Genomic DNA, 16,785 nt, shown 5'->3' on the forward strand with positions numbered 1-16,785 from the left:
TGGGAGCCACGTCGCACGACCGCGCAATTGTCAGTTAAAGCAACGAAGTGCCGAATCGCAAAAAGGGGCAAGGTCCTTTAGCTGCATTTTGGTCCGGGTCTTAAGTGGTTAATAAAGATGAACCTATCCTTTAACCAGATCTTTAGCTACATAGTTCACTTATAGACCAGCAAGCTGATACAATCTGAAAGTGCAACAGATGCTTAAGGTGGAACTAAAAACTATCTTTTTCAGCCAAGGAGGCTGCCATCTTAGCCTCTGTTTGAACTGCAACTGCCATGATGCTGCACATGTGATCAGTTATGACACCATTTAATGTCTTTACACTTTAACCACTTAAGACCCGGACCTTTATGCAGGTAAAGGACCTGGCCATTTTTTTTACTTTTTGCTATAATAAATATCCCTCAGTTTAGTCCGATACGTATTCTTCTACCTATTTTTGGCAAAAAAAAAAAAACAACATGCAATAAGCATTTATCGATTGGTTTGCGCAAAATTTATAGCGTTTACAAAAAAATAGGAGATAGTTCTATTGCATTTTTATAAAAAAAAATGTTTTACTACTAATGGCGGCGATCAGTGATTTTTTTCGTGACTGCGACATTATGGCGGACACATCGGACAATTTTGACACATTTTTGGGACCATTGTAATTTTCACAGCAAAAAATGCTATAAAAATACATTGATTACTGTGAAAATGACAATTCCAGTTTGAGAGTTAACCACTAGGGGGCGCTGTAGGGGTTGTGTGACCTCATATGTTTTTCTAACTGTAGGGGGGCGGGGCTGGACGTGTGACGTCACTGATCGTGTTACCCTATACACGATCAATGAAGCAAGGGGAAGCTGTGTTTACACACCGCTCTCCCCGTTCTTCAGCTCCGGGGACTGATCGCGGGACTCCGGCGCCGATCGGGTCCCGCGGCCCCGGAGCTTCAGGTCGTGGGCGCGTGCCCGCGACCCACGGCTGGGCACTTAAAGAGGACGTACAGGTACGTGTTTGTGCCCAGCCGTGCCATTCTGCCGACGTATATCTGCAGGAGGCGGTCCTTAAGTGGTTAAACCATGTTATTTCTTGGCGACAGCAAAACGTCATTGTTTGGAAGTCCATATCCCCAAGGAAAAAAAAAATAAAAAAAAAATCACACACCCCTTTGGGTACTTTCACACGGGCGGTTCGTCTGGCGGACTCAGCTTTGCTCAGTGGAGGGAAATGACAGGTCAGTCTCCGCTCACTATGCAGAGAAGGACCTGTCAGAGCCCCGCTTTCCTCTATAGGGAGATCGGATGAAAATGGAAATCCTGTCCGTTTTCATCCGATCCGATAGACGGATGGAAAATAGGGGTCACTATCCATCTGGATATCACAGACAGGATCAGATAGCAGCGGGTGTCAGCCAACATGTCACCGCTGACTAGGGGTGTAACGGATCGTCACCGATCCGTGATCCGAACGGGCCACCCCGTTCGGATCGGCACACCCCGCGATCCGCGGAGCGCTCCGGAGCCTAGGCCTAGGAAAGTCCCCGGCTTCGGCCTAGCTCCGGAGCGGCGGCCAGTCTGCTTGCCAGAGCCCAGCGTGACACGCCTCCCCGCCTCCCCGGGGAGGCGTGTCACGCTGTGCACTGGGCTCTAGCAAGCTGAATGGGAATGTTAGCAGTGAAGCACTGGTGTGAGAGGAGGGGGGGGAAAGGGGGAAAAAAGAGCACAATAGCAATTCACAGGGGTGGATTAAAGAGGAAGCAGGTGAGGCTGTTTGCGACTTAAAGTACAATCTTGATGTTTTTACAGCAAAAAAAAAATATATATATATATATATATATATAGCTGTAAAAACATCAAGATTGTACTTTAAGTCCCAAACAGCCTCACCTGCTTCCTCTTTAATCCACCCCTGTGAATTGCTATTGTGCTCTTTTTTCGGATCAGCAAAAAAAAAAAAAAAAAAAAAAAAAAAAAAAAAAAGGTTCCTTTTTTTTAATTGGTCCAAAAAAAAAAATATATTATTTTATATATATATATATATATATATATATATATATATATATATATATATATATATATATATATATATATATATATATATATATATATATATACACACACACACATATATATATATACATTTTATTTTTTTTGGACCAATGAAAAAACGGACCCTTTTTTTTTTTTTGCTGATCCGAAAATGATCCGATCCGTGACTCCTGATCCGAGGATCGATCCGATCCGTGAGTTTTTTGATCCGTTGCACCCCTACCGCTGACATCCCTGTCGTGTGCCCTTAACCTTAGGTTTAACACTTGTAGAGACATCACCTGTCAGCCCACACACTGGAAATACCAAGAACTGGTAGGTATACACACTATGCCTTTATGTTCCACCCAGATTCTGCCTAGGTACTATAGAGGCTTTCATTCAAAGCTGTGTTTTCACTTTTGTATCGAGTTCTTCAATATGCATTTCTGTATCTGTCATGTTTCCTTTAAAACACTTACATTTCACCACATGCAAAAAATACTGTACAGCACACTGATATAAACGAAGGGCCTCCTCGTAGTTCTTTGCTTTGTCTTCCTGAGAGGCTTTGCTGGCGAGGTCAATAGCTTTCTGTTAGAAATAGAAAATAAAAAATAGTATGCAATTAGTGCTTATTCAAATAAATTGTACCATTCATGTGTGTATTTTTAAAGGACTGGAGAACATGGGTTTTGGCCACTTGAATCCAGTTTACTAAAAACAAGGTGCAAAGCCAAGATTTGAGTGATCGGTCCTAACCAGCTGCTCACAGAACATGAGGATTCTTAGCCCAATCCAGGCGTGATATAAGGGTTCCAGCGCTTCCCAACATGTGCTATAAGTTCCATCAGAAATGAACGAACCAGGAAAGGTCAAAGTCCATAATTACTACATTCTCTGAATCTCTGGCATTAATCTACCCTTCAGGCATGCAACCGTTCTTTTGTACCTACACGCTACTATATTGTGCCCTTCCCCTCTCTGGGAGCTCTACTATCCCTGGTGCTCCTCAACAAACCAGACTGCAACCTGCTCGGTTGCACTTTAGCCGTCCCAACAACAACCTGCTCTGCTGCAACTCAACCAGCTGGGTGCCACATGCTCTGCTGCCCCTCTATCAGAGGCAATACTTTCTCTGGTGCCCCCCCCCCCCCCCCCCCAGACATGCTACCTTCTCTGATCATTTCCTCCCCACAGTACAGACGTCTGCATTCAGCACTACATACACAGCGATCCCCTGTACTTTGTATGCCACCTTACTTCAGGCCCACTGTGCTACTGCCTTGTCACCACTTCATTGCTCTAGTTTCTCTACCATTCTGGGTTCCCCATTCTCTACAAGGTTATGCTACCTCCAAACACTGTCATCACTGTTCCATGGCTGTCATACTCATGAGGAACATTCACAGAAACAGTGGCGCTGCCAAACAGTGATTGCATCCAATTTACTAATCTTGGTTCATTTTTAAACTGACCCGTTTCAAAAGCCAGATCATGCTTGCAGGGCCACCCAGCTTGAATTTTGGCTGCACAAGGGTTCTATAAGAGTGCATGGGCAGGCCTTCTTTCACCCAGATATTGCTGGCTTTATTGAAGTCATATGCACTACAAAACCCAACAGTAGCTCAAGGGGCATAAACATGACACTGTGGGTCCGGTGGGAGGCTGGGCAACACTAGACGGGAATTGCACCTGCTGCAAAGTCCTTAAAAAAAAAAAAAAAAAAAAAAAAAAAAAAAAAAAAAGGGGGGGAGGTACACAGTAGGATGAAGGAAGCGGAGAAAAATGTTATAGCGGCAGAGTTTTCCACCAAGTTCCATATGCAAACAGAAATGAAACGGGCAAGACTATAATTTGCTCTTTAAAGGGGTTGTAGAGGGGAAAAAAAAAATCCCTAAATAGCTTCCTTTACCTTAGTGCAGTCCTCCTTCACTTACCTCATCTTTCCATTTTGCTTTTAAATGTCCTTATTTCTTCTGAGAAATACTCACTTCCTGTTCTTCTGTCTGTAACTTCACACAGTAATGCAAGGCTTTTTTCCTGGTGTGGAAAAAGCCTCATGAGGGGGCGAGCAGGAGGGTCAGGACGCTCTCTACTTTGCAGATAGAGAAAGGAGCTGTGTGTTAGTGGGCTTCCTGACACTCCTGCTTGCCCCCTCAAGAGGCTTTCTCCACACCAGGAAGAAAGCTTTGTATTACTGTGTGGAGTTACAGACAGAAGAACAGGAAGTGAGTATTTCTCAGAAGAAATAAGGACATTTAAAAGCAAAAATCGAAGGATGAGGTAAGTGAAGGAGGATTGCACTAAGGTAAAGGAAGCTATTTAGGGAAAAAAAAAATTCCTTTATAACCCCCTTTAGCCTTTTATCCACCGCCCGCCGTCAAATGACGCCGGGAGGCAGACCCTGTTCTGGGTGGACGTCATATGATTGTATTTACGTATTTTTCTGCCCAATGCAGCCGTTTCTGCTTGTGAGCATTGGTTAGTGGTGGCCGAATGGAAGGTTTATGCACAGCTGCAAGACTCTGGAGGACTTTACACCTTGATGTCCGTGGGACTCCAGAGGCACCAGCAGCTTCAAATATCTGTTTGCTGCCATGTAATGGGGTTTTCGCAGATGCTCTTGATCCGACGCATGGATCTGGCAGAAATCTTCCTCAATGTGCCTTCAACTGCACAAAACCCGTATGTGCTCTAAATCAGCCACAAATCTCTTAATAGCGCAATAATCACGCTTAAAGTGGTTGTAAACCCCCACCCAGAAGTTACACCTACACGGTTTAGGAGATATTTGCCAATAGGTTTACACCGTTGTGTACGGCGCAGTAAAAACCACATTCATAAAACCGGCAATGCCATATTTGACGGCTCCCGCCCGCGTGGGAGTGACGTCATCGTCGCTCCGGCCAATCACAGCGCCAGAGTGGCGATACCCGGAAGTAACCTTGAAGAGATGTCTGCGGCCAGAGGGGGAGACAAGGACGGCTTTGATTCTAAGGTAAGTAATGCATAATGAGCTAGTATGCTAGTTCACCATGTCTTTGTCTTGCAGGTGTTTTTTTTTTCCTCAAGTGTTTACAACCACTTTAAGTTTTCACAAAATATATATAACTAATGTTTTCATACCTCGTCCAAGGCACTGAACTATTTCACTCTTCCCCATATTGCTTGAAAATGGTGCTCTGCTTAATAATGTGGAACACCCTCCTTTAGTAGTTTTTCCCTTTAATTGGGCTCACCTGGAAATCTACTTATCACAGGTGTCTGAGATTGTTTTTAGTGATCAAAAGATCCCTGAGATACAATGCCATCCATGAGTTAAACTGAAAAACTAAATATTGAATCTTTGTGACACTGAAATCGAATTTTCATTATAATTTGGAACAGGGTGTATGTAAATTAATGGCATGAGTTTTTTGTCACAATTGAAGTGTATGTAAAGGCATTTTTTTTTGGATAGCGTAGGGAAGGGTTAGACCCTCTGCCAAGTTGTATTGCTATTAAAGGGCCCCATTAGGAGATTCCCTCCTTTATTGTGACCAAGATAAAACAATTAACGGAAATCCAACATTTTAACGTTGTCCCCAAACAAGAGGTAGGGGGACATCTTTCAAAACATTTGTCTAGGGCTTATTACCAGACAAAGAGGAAGTGGGCTATATAAGGTATTCACTGGCAGAAAAGCTTGACAGAAAGGTTTAAAAATTACTGAAAAGTTCGCTATAATTACACTAGCTCTCTCAGGTTGGAAGAGGACTGGACTAGATCTGGACACGGAATCATTGATGATATTCCAGCACATGAGCTGGCATCTGTTGAGATGTTTATTGGGCACCGTTTGGACCAACTCATGCCGCTTTCCAACATTAGCAGACACATCCCCTATTTCAATGACTGGCAGATTTCTAGAGCAAGGTCCAAGGTAGGGCTGGAACCATGGAATTCATCAAATCTAAAAGTCCTATGTCTCTCAAAGAGATTACCAATGCCACCTGGTTGGTCATGGCAAGAAGCTTTGAGATAGTGTTCTGGGTTGGACTCAGCAAAGACTTCTCATGTTAGAAAAGCTGGTCGATGAATAGGGAGAAGGAGAACTTCCAACACATTCTGTTTTATTGGGGCATAAAGCAGAATATCAATCAGGTAAGGGATTAAAAAAAAAGTATTCTGGAGTCTGATGAGCCTTGTATGATCTTTATGAGAATCCTTGGAGCTGCCAAAAAATCTTTTGATCTAAAAAAATGCAAAACTAAGAAAACACTAATAAGTGGGATGGATTAGGACATGCAAAAATGCATCCTTTAGAATGAGTGTGATCATAAACACCTCTTATAGAAGGGTCTTACTGACCAAGAAAATGTTTTCCATTCTGAATTTTCTGTCCTGCAGATACCTGTTCAGCTTCCTCACGTTTATGATCATCCTTGTATTTCCCTGATGGCTTCGGAACTAGAAATCCATGAAAAGGCTGATCTCCCAGAACAGGAACAATCATGTCTTGATGGGCAAAGGACTGAATCTGAATGCAGTCCCATCAGGGCATTCTCTGGATTTTTGGGCAGTCTCATTAAAAAAATAATTTGTCGGGGAAGGGGACAGCCTTCCCCCAGTGCCACACTTATGGAACCACTTGGTATCTGTGCCAAAGTCTCAGCCGAGTAGAGCTTGGTGGTCCTTAAAAGGGGGGGGGGGGGGTACTTGCACCCTCTTGTCCGGCAACTTCTGACTTTTTGCCTTCTAAGCCTGGCCCTTCTGGCTGAATTGAATAATGCTGCAGACCTAGCAGAAGCCTTAATGAACTCCACTGCTATGTCTGCTAGGTAGAGGCCACAGTTTCCCCACTACCGCCAAAGGATCCAGCAGTGACTCAGCTGTGGCACCCCGGCTAAGGGCTGTGAGCTGTGTTCAAGCAAGAAAACATTTCTAGCCATGAAAGCTGACCCTGAAGAAGGGACCATAACTGAGGAATTGGCATCCGAAGGCAGACAGTCCAGATTGAGATGAGATGTGGAAGGCAAGTAATACGAAAGGACACAAAAAAAAAAAAAAACTGAAAAGGTGGAAACCATCTTCGATCTCGTGATGTCCAAAAAAATCCTTTAAGGCAGAAGTCTCAAATATACCCAACGTTTTGCCGAGTACAAAAAGGATCCATAGAAGAGCATGATATGGTTTTACAATAGCCATAGTGCTTAGAACTCGCAAAGTAAAGACATATTAGCTTAGAGATTGAGATTTCTTACCAACCATCTGTGAAATAAAAAAGCAGACAGAAGCCAACTGCAGCCCACTAAAATAAGATATCAGGAAGGTAAGTGCAAGGACCCACCCTCCCTCCCACCTCCAGACCACCACCATGTAACATCCAGACCTTGCCAATTACCCCCAGTGCAACCACGACACTAAGCAGGGCCACATAGGAAGCACTCACTGCTTGCAGGTTTCAGTCTGGGTTCAACACTTCCAATTTCTCTTCATGAGATTCTATGATGGGAGGCAAGCAATTTTCCCCCCACGCTTTTAAAGCTTGTGGCAATAGCAGCGCAGCCAGAACTGCACCATCACAGCACCCCCTCCCCTTAAGTGACATTGCACTTCATTTACTTCAGCTAAAGTGGAACTAAACCTATCAATGTAACTGCCAAACTAGGATCACAAACAGTTCCAATCATTTTAATCAGTTCATTTTCTCTCCATTCCTGTTCCGACGACAACTCAAAAAGGTTTGGATTTTTACCTTTATACTTTCACTATGTAATTATGCTGTGTTTGTACCACCTAGATCAGTGGTTCTCAAGTTGTGGGGACCACTAACAGTCAAATTATTTTCGTAGTGTGGGTTGTCCATTCCACTCGTACGATATTAAAACCCCATATGGTATATTCTAGGATGTACCATTTTATTCTCTGTTCTCCTTTCTTTCCCTTTATCTCCCTCTATCATAATTTCTTGCCCCCCCCCCATCCCTCTCTCTAGCTGTCTCTCTTTGTGTTCCTCCCCCTTCCATGTATTCTCATATTTTTTTTCCTTCTGTTACTCCTTGGTGGGGGGGGGGGGGGTGTGGAATGGGAAGAGTGGCAGTGCTGGTGGGGAGTTGGGATGAGTGGCAGTGCTGGCGGGGAGTTGGGATGAGCTAAATTAGGTGCTCTTGATCAAGGTCATTTGCTGATCTAAGAACTGTAGTGGGGACTTTTAATGGCAACTATCACAGGTAGTGTTACCCACTGTGTCTCCGGCTTCACTGTGTCAATGACTTTGTGGTGTCCAGAAATCTGAGGTCTCCTCCAGCCCCTCCCACTTCACATTCCTCACCAGTTAGCTGACCTCTTGTCTCTGCCCCCCAGCTGAGTGGGCGGCCGTGGGCTCCAGGAACAGCCCAGCTGGTTGGCCACAGGCTCCTGGGACAGCCCTGCTGGGCGGTTGCAAAAAGGCTGGGAGACCGGTGCAAGTTCAGGAACAGTCCAGGATCGGTGACCCCTGGCAAATTATCATTTGACCCCCAGGTTGAGAACCACTGACCTAGATAAACAGGGGGTTATTTTATAATTTCTCACTAATAAAAGGATTTTGAAGATTTGGGCTTTAGGCTAGGTTTCCAGTATTGCGACCCGAAAGCTGCGCAATTTTAATGAGACTTGAGGCAATGTCCTGTGTATTATTGAGGTCTATATACCATGGCATCAAAGTTGGACCAAAGCAGTGCAGGGACTACTTTGAAGTCGCACAGATATGAACGGTATTCATTGGAAATCATGGGGTACAAGTTGTCATGCGATTTTGCAGCCCCAAGTTGCACTAGTGTAAACGCAGCATTAGATACACTTTAACTGTTTGCCAGGCCGCTCACAGTAGATATACTGCAAGTGGGCAACACAGCCAGGCACAACGATGTACCCATAGATCACGGAGTGATTCCTGGTTACCCCATCTGACTAGTACTGTGGTTGGACACAAATTTCAGCCAATGATTTTTGCCAAAACCTGCTGATCAGCTGTGGCCAAATCACAGAGTTCTGTGTTGACTCTGTACACAGACAACGGTCTGTTTCTTCTCCCTGAAATGAATTCTAAGTTCAGGGAGAAAAAGCAGGCAGAACTGTGAGTAAAAGCAGCACACATCACTTGTTAGGCACACAGTTAGGCACACAGTTAACCACTTGATGTTACCCCTTCCCAACCAGTATCAGTACAGCCTGATCACTGTATTAGTGTCAGTTATTGACCCTCCCAACCAGTATCAGTTAAGCATCAGATGCTTGCCACACTATCACAGCCATACTATAAGTTGCCATACATAACCCTGCTCGAATCCTTCTGAGGAAGTCACATCTGTAGCGTAAAACTTAAGGGGCTGGTGGCGGTGACATAAGTGGGAAAAGCCACATGACACACAGCAGAGGAGAGGTTTTTGGGGAAGTAGCTTGTGGTATGAGGAGTTTGCCAAGGGGAACTGGATGACAGTGCCTGTCTGCATTATAGTGGTTGATGAACACAAACTGCGGCCTTTATAAAAGTACATCCTACAACATTGTGTTAAGTAGCCTGTTACTCTGCAGTGCACCAAGCATAGGGCACGATTAAAATGTATTGCTTGTTTGCATTTTAATAAATAGTAATTCTTTACAGAAAACACTATGATAGTTTTAAATTATATTTTAGAATTGGTCTCAGGATATTAAGGGCCTGGGGAGATGACATCTACTGTATCGGTTCCAACATTTTCCTTAACCACTTGCCGTCGCTGCACCGCCGAAATACGTCCACAAGGTGGCTCTCCTAGGCGAGACCACGTAAATGGACGTCCTGCCTATTAGCCGCCACTAGGGGCGCACGCGCGCCGCCGGAGGCGCGCGCGCGCCCCCCGCTCGCCCCCGACTCCCGTGCGTGTGCCCGGCGGGCGCGATCGCCGCCGGGCACACGCGATCGCTCGGTACAGAGCGGGGAACGGGAGCTGTGTGTGTAAACACACAGCTCTCGTTCCTGTCAGCAGGGGAAATGCTGATTTTCTGTTCATACAATGTATGAACAGAGGATCAGTGTTTCCCCTAGTGAGGCCACCCCCCCCCCCCCACAGTAAGAACACACCCAGGCATACTTAACCCCTTCCCCGCCCCCTAGTGTTAACCCCTTCACTGCCAGTGGCATTTTTATAGTAATCTAATGCATTTTTATAGCACTGATCGCTATAAAAATGCCAATGGTCCCAAAAATGTGTCAAAAATGTCCGAAGTGTCCGCCATAATGTCGCAATACCGAAAAAAAAAAAATCGCTGAGCGCCGCCATTACTAGTAAAAAAAATGTTAATAAAAATGCCATAAAAATACCCCCTATTTTGTAAACGCTATAACTTTTGCGCAAACCAATCAATAAACGCTTATTGCGATTTTTTTTTACGAAAAATATGTAGAAGAATACGTATCGGCCTAAACTGAGGAAAAAAAATGTTTTTCTATATATTTTTGGGGGATATTTATTACAGCAAAAAGTAAAAAATATTCATTTTTTTCAAAATTGTCGTTCTATTTTTGTTTATAGCGCAAAAAATAAAAAACGCAGAGGTGATCAAATACCACCAAAAGAAAGCTCTATTTGTGGGAAAAAAAGGACGCCAATTTTGTTTGGGAGCCACGTCGCACGACCGCGCAATTGTCTGTTAAAGCGACGCAGTCCCGAATCGCAAAAAGTACTCTGGTCTTTGGGCAGCAATATGGTCCGGGGGGTAAGTGGTTAAAGGGACAGATGCGATCTTGACCAAAGGTTTAAAAGGTCAACTCTGAGGAGATTAGCTGCTAGTGGTGGCATATTGTCACAAGGAGTGGCAATATCACATGGTGAAGTGTCACTAGAAATATCGACAGTGAAGCAGGATCACATTTGCACATGGTATAACATTACGTCACATTATATTTGGACAATTAATTACTGTGCTGGATATTTATGCACATATATAGTTGTTTATTCTCTGTGCAGTGCAAGATTTATTATTTTATATTTAAAAAATCGCTGATCACCGCCATTACTAGTACAGTGTCTGTACGGATCAATATAGTGCCTGGGGGGTCCCCTTAGTCTGCCTGTAACGTGGTGCATCTGTACCATGTATAGAACCCGCTGCAGCAAAACTGTCATCTATAAAAGATAAAAAAAAGAAAAAGAAAAGAAAAAAAGACATTTAGGCCCCTTTCACACATACAGCCTTTTGCCCATTTTTCATCCATCCGTTGATGGATGAAAAACATACATCAATGCATCTCTATGGAAAGACGAATGTAAATGGATGATCATCCATTTACATACATTTTCATCCACTTCCGTGAACATGTTTTTTTTTTTTTAATGGATGAAAGCCCTATTTGTGGTGGACAAAGGCAGGAGAGGAGAAGAGCAGTATACACAGTGAGGGGGCAGTCTGTACAGACAGGCTCTCTTACTTGCCAGCACTGACCGTCATTGTCAGCTTTTAAATGTAATTGCTGGCTTTTTTTTTTTTTTTAGATTATGTAGCCGTCATTTGTGGCAGCCAAAGGCAGGAGAGGAGAAAAGCAGTATACACAGTGAGGGGAGGGGGGCAGATAGGCTCCCTCTTTTGCCAAAGCTGTCATTGATGGCTTTTAACCACTTGTTGCCCGCGTTATAGCCGAATGATGGCTACAGCGTAGACCCCAAATGCTGGGAGGACGTCGCGCGCTGTGATCACCCGAGTCACTGAGACTAGGGTTATCACAGATCCGAGTAAGGGGCCAGCCCCTTACCACGTGATCAGCTGTCAGCCAATGACAGCTGATCACGTGATGTAAACAAAAAGCTGGTAATCGGTTCTTTTCCTCCTCACGCTGACAGCGCGAGGAGAAAAAAAAAAGCCGATCACCGGCTTATGTAAATGGGACATCGGTCCCAAAGAGGAAGGAGGCACATCTGCCTCCTCTGTACGGCCAGTGCCACCTATCAGTGCCTACGAGTGCCACCTATCAATGCCCACCAGTGGTGCCAATCAGTGCCATCTAGCTGTGCTGCCCTATCGGTGCCCACCAGTGCCACCCTATCAGTGCCGTCTCATCAGTGTACATCAATGAAGGAGAAAAATGACCCGTTTGCAAAATTGTATAACAAAATATAAAAAAAAATACAAAAATAAAAATATAGATTTTAAATTATAACAAAAAATAAAAAACCGCAGAGGTGATTAAATACCACCAAGAAAAAGCTCTATTTGTGGATTTTTTTTTTTTTTTTGTCATTTGGGTACAGTGTTGTATGACGCGCAATTGTCATTCAACGTGCGTCAGCGCTGAAAGCTGAAAATTGGTCTGGGCCGGGGGGGGGTTTAAGTGCCCAGTAAGCAAGTGGTTAAATGCAATTGTCGTATCTTTTTTTCGTTACTTTATAGCGCCGAGAAGGTGCTGTCATTCGGACCCACCACAAAATGAAACAAAGGGGCGGGGTCACCCAGTGACATCACCCGTTGACCCTGCCTCTTTGTTTCATTTAGTGGGGGGACCGAATGACAGCGCCTTCTCTCGCTATAAAGTATAGAAAAAAAAAGCCACCAATTACATATAAAAGCCAACAATGACAGTCAGCATCGGCAAGCGAGGGACCCATCCTGTACAGACTGCCCCCTCACTGAGTATACTCCTCTCCTGCCTTTCTCCTTGAACACACTGCTGGACCCCCCACTCCACTTCTCCCAAGAGGACCTGTCATGTATCTGGTATCACATAGGGGACTATCGGTCCCCTGTGTGATAGCAATAAAAGTAAAAAATAAAAATACACAAATGCAATCGCTTGGATGCCTATATATAAAAAACAAGCAAACAAAACAGCAATTGTGCTACACATGGTACATGTCACTGCACACTCCAGAAAGATGATTAATTTTAGCACTAATGGGTAAAACTAAACTGATGACCTGTAGGGGCTTTCAAAGCATCACCTATAGAAAATATAGGGTATTGAAGTTATTTTTTCGCTGTTTCACAGGTATACAGAATTAATGCTCGACATGTTGGGTATTTATTTACTTGGTGCAACTTCATTTTTTATATTTTACAAAAAAAAAAAAAAAATGGGTAAACTATTGTGTTTGTGTACCCTAAAATTGTATTACATTTTCTTTTACTGATATTTTGCATTTTATAAACTGTTATGCTAATATCATGCAACAGAAAAATTTAGAACTACCCCAAATTTATTCTCTACACTGATCTGTTTTTTTCTTTGAAAAAACATGACTGAACTGATGAAGCAAACGGAAGGCCTGTGTGATTTTTTTTTATTTTGTAAACAACAGCTTGGTGAGCCAGTCTGTATGATGAGGCAACAATTTAGTGCATGTGCTTCCCCGCTGACTGATGAATGAAAAAAAATAATAAAAAAAAATTGTCGGCAAGACAAAAATGTGAAGAAAAAAAAAACAGCGTACAATGTACTCATTCACACGGGAGGCTTCCAGATTACATTGTTTGGTTGAAAAAGAGACTAGTCCAACCAATAAAAGGGAAAAGAAAAATCCATACAATCCTTTTCCAATAAGCCCCCTGCCCACAGACAGACACTGCCCAGGGCTGTGGGGAAGAAGCCCTTGGTGTACTTTGGGGTGGGGGCAGAGCTGCATGCTCGGATAAGGGTCTGGCATAGATTTGGGGGGTGGGGGACCCCACACCGTTTTTTTTTGTTGGCTTGGGTTATCCCTTAAAATCTATAGCAGACCCAAAGGGCCTGGTATGGATTGGAAGGGAACGTCAACATAGCGTATTCGCAGATCGTCTGAAACATTATTCAAAGTTATGCAAACAACGGAGGGAGAACATACTTGTCAGATTCTGCCTCACTGTTGCGAGGCCGGTTTTGTGTGTTGAATGGTGGGTTTTGCCCTGTGACTGTGGCAGGTTGCAACAGCGAGGCAGAATCAGGGGCAGACTGACTATTCGGGCACTCAGGCACTGCCCGAGGGCCCCATCAGCGTTGCCAGTCTCAGTAAAACCAGGGACAGTATGTAAAAATCTTTTATTTTTTATTTTTAAAAAAACACAGATTATAGCTGCCCGCCTCTCCAGTACCTTTTCAGTGTGTGTGTGTGTGTGTAATTATATATATACTGGGTGGCCCCATAATCTATTGCCCGGGGTCCCCATGAGTTGTCAGTCCACCCATGGGCAGAATCTGGCAAGTACGTTCTCCCTCCGCTGTTTGCATAGCGTCGAATAATGCCTCCGGTGATCTGCGCATGCACAGTCTCGACTTCACGCCCGCTGTTCAACATATCAGCTGGAGTGATGTTTGGTACTGCACATGCGCTGAACCATCAAAGGCATTTTTTGATAGAACACCGGCCTGCTCCTCAACAACCAGCTCTGACTGGGCAAAGCCTTGCACCTGAACAGCAGTCAGGTGCATTGCTTCAGCCAATCAGGGCCCTAGAATGGACTGTACAGCACGCAGCGTATTGAGGGGCACTCGAAAATCCCACCGAGCACCCTGCAAAATTGCGTGTCCAAACACCCGAACAGGCACTGTTTGGGGCAGAACCAATGTTCGGCACGAACAGTTTGTCAAGCTCTACTAGTGTCCCCAATAGTACAGTGTCCTGAAAAACACACTTTGATTTAGACATGTAGCAATATACATTTTGGCCTACATTTAGGAAAATAAAAATTCAAAAACGTTCAGTCTTTTTTCATGTATATTATAATAATAATAATAAAAAAAATATATAAAAAACAATTGGTGATCAAATCCCAACACAAGAAAGATCTATGTGCGTGAAAAAATTAATACAAATTATGTGATTTGGGTACCCGGGTGTATGACCGCGCAATTGCCAGTAGCGCAGTGCTGAATATCAAAAAACACCCTGGTCCTGAAGGGGGTAAAAGTGGTTAAATGGAACACTTGTGTATAAATCTGACCTAGAAGAATATCTGAGGCCAGGGATCAGAGAACATGACACCATCCAGTTTTGAGTGTCACCTCATTCCATAAACAGTGCGCTCTAGGTAGAGTCTAATGAGGAAGGTAGGCAGGAAAAGACCCCCATGGTCCTGCTGACACATTAAGGAAGACCTCTAATCCCCGTACGAAGCCTGGCGAGGGTGCCCACCCCCCCGGTTACCTGTAGGTTGTTCCCGTTCCCTGCCATCTCTACTTCCGGTGTCGTGTGACGTCTCCCCTAAGAATCCCCCCACTTCACAGAACCCGGGTAAGGAAGCGTCCAACAACACCCTCCGGTTCTCTCTCACTTCCGCGTGCAGCAGAAAGCTTCCGGAATACGTCACCGGCGACTCACCCACCACCTGACTAGAGCAGTTTTAGCACATGACCGGGAGTTGACAGCGTCACCGGACCGCACCTGACTGACGTAACACGTCTCCCTTGTCATAGGTCACCATAGCGCATGCCCATTGCCAGGGCGACCATTGGAAAAGCTGGCTGATGTCTCGGTCACATGGTTTGGTTGGGGCCTTGTCACGTGATACGGAAACTGTGACAGTAACTCGTAATTGTTGTCCCTCAAAGGGGGGCGAGTGAAGAACGCTCTAAGAATTCATAGGGCTCTGTTGAGGCGCTTTATGTATACCGCTTTCTTGCTGAGTAACGCATGGAAATAGGAAGTGAGGAGAAATCTCACAGACATCTCATAGTAGTCAGAAAAATCCTTTTGGCAGTAATGTTCGACCATGTAATTTTCAGTGCTGACAAAATGTGCTATAGACTCTATATATCTGTATAGAGCAGTGTTGGTACATTTCTGGGGAAAATACCAGCCTTACACACAATCCAAAATGCGGATGAAAAATATTGCTTTCAAAGCGATTGTACGATAATCAGATCGTTAGTACACAGCTTTTGAGAGATAATTACTACTGTTTATCCGATATTATCCAATCGGACAAACACAAACATTTTCCTCATAAGATAGCCAGATCCTACAATTTTTGTTTAATCAGTACAGTTGTGCGAAAAGACAATACAAATACACTACAACACGTGACATGACTTCCAATTTTTTATTCTGTCGTACGAGAATTTTCATCACTTTAGTAACCTCGCCATTTTTGATATGCGACCAGCATGCAAAAAAAAATAAAAATGGACGGTCTGTCATCTGATTTTTGGATTGTGTGTACGAGCCGTTAAAGGGAACCTGTCATGATGCACTTAAAGTGTAAAGAGGACCTGTCAGGACACAATATGTCAGCTGCCAGGCCCATCACCCTCATCCCTGCCCTGGAACAAGCATGCAGCGTGCAAAATGACATATTCCCTTGAACAACCCCCTCTGCTCATTGTGACCTTCTTTGTGCTAATTTACCGTTACATCAGATCCCTCTTGAGGGGTACCAATACCAAGTGTTTCTGGGTATGAGGGAGCATATGATCTTTTCCTAGGATGCAGCCAATTGGCAGTAAGGAATAAGTTAACCGTGCGTTAGGACAACCAACTATGACAGAGGAACAGGACTGAGGCAGCGAATATCAGTGGGTGGGGTGAATTAACTGTCTCTTTAAGATCTTTTTTTTTTAAACAACTTTGACAGAGATATCACCCCATATAAACTTTTCCCCAGGTTGACAAGGAAGAGTTTTACAGAGTGTGTTGGTGCAAACTATGGGCATTGGTACATTTAGGGGGTCAAGGTTTATAATTTGCACCATAATGTATTCATGGGAAGTTGTGCAGTGACAGAATTAGAATCAATTCCAAAATGCATGTGCTACTATGCACTGTTCATACATAAAAATAAGATCAGGTCCCAAGAA

General features: G+C 44.0%; 1 protein-coding gene across 3 annotated transcripts in view; it reads right to left on the reverse strand.

The window, feature by feature from the left end:
- Window positions 1–15,381, reverse strand: part of VPS4B (vacuolar protein sorting 4 homolog B) — a 44,657-nt gene extending 29,276 nt beyond the window's left edge. For 2 of the 3 annotated variants that reach the window (XM_040353610.1, XM_040353609.1), the window contains exons 1-2: window positions 15,137–15,381; window positions 2,501–2,612 (exon numbers count right to left, since the gene is read on the reverse strand). In XM_040353610.1, coding sequence (XP_040209544.1) covers window positions 2,501–2,612; window positions 15,137–15,163 — 139 coding nt within the window. In that variant the 5' untranslated portion in view covers window positions 15,164–15,381. The remainder of the gene's footprint in view (window positions 1–2,500; window positions 2,613–15,136) is intronic. The other variant, XM_040353608.1, reaches the window with a different exon arrangement.
- Between the last annotated feature and the right edge of the window lie 1,404 nt (window positions 15,382–16,785).

This window comes from Rana temporaria, chromosome 5 (assembly GCF_905171775.1).
Source record: "Rana temporaria chromosome 5, aRanTem1.1, whole genome shotgun sequence".
Taxonomy (NCBI): domain Eukaryota; kingdom Metazoa; phylum Chordata; class Amphibia; order Anura; family Ranidae; genus Rana; species Rana temporaria.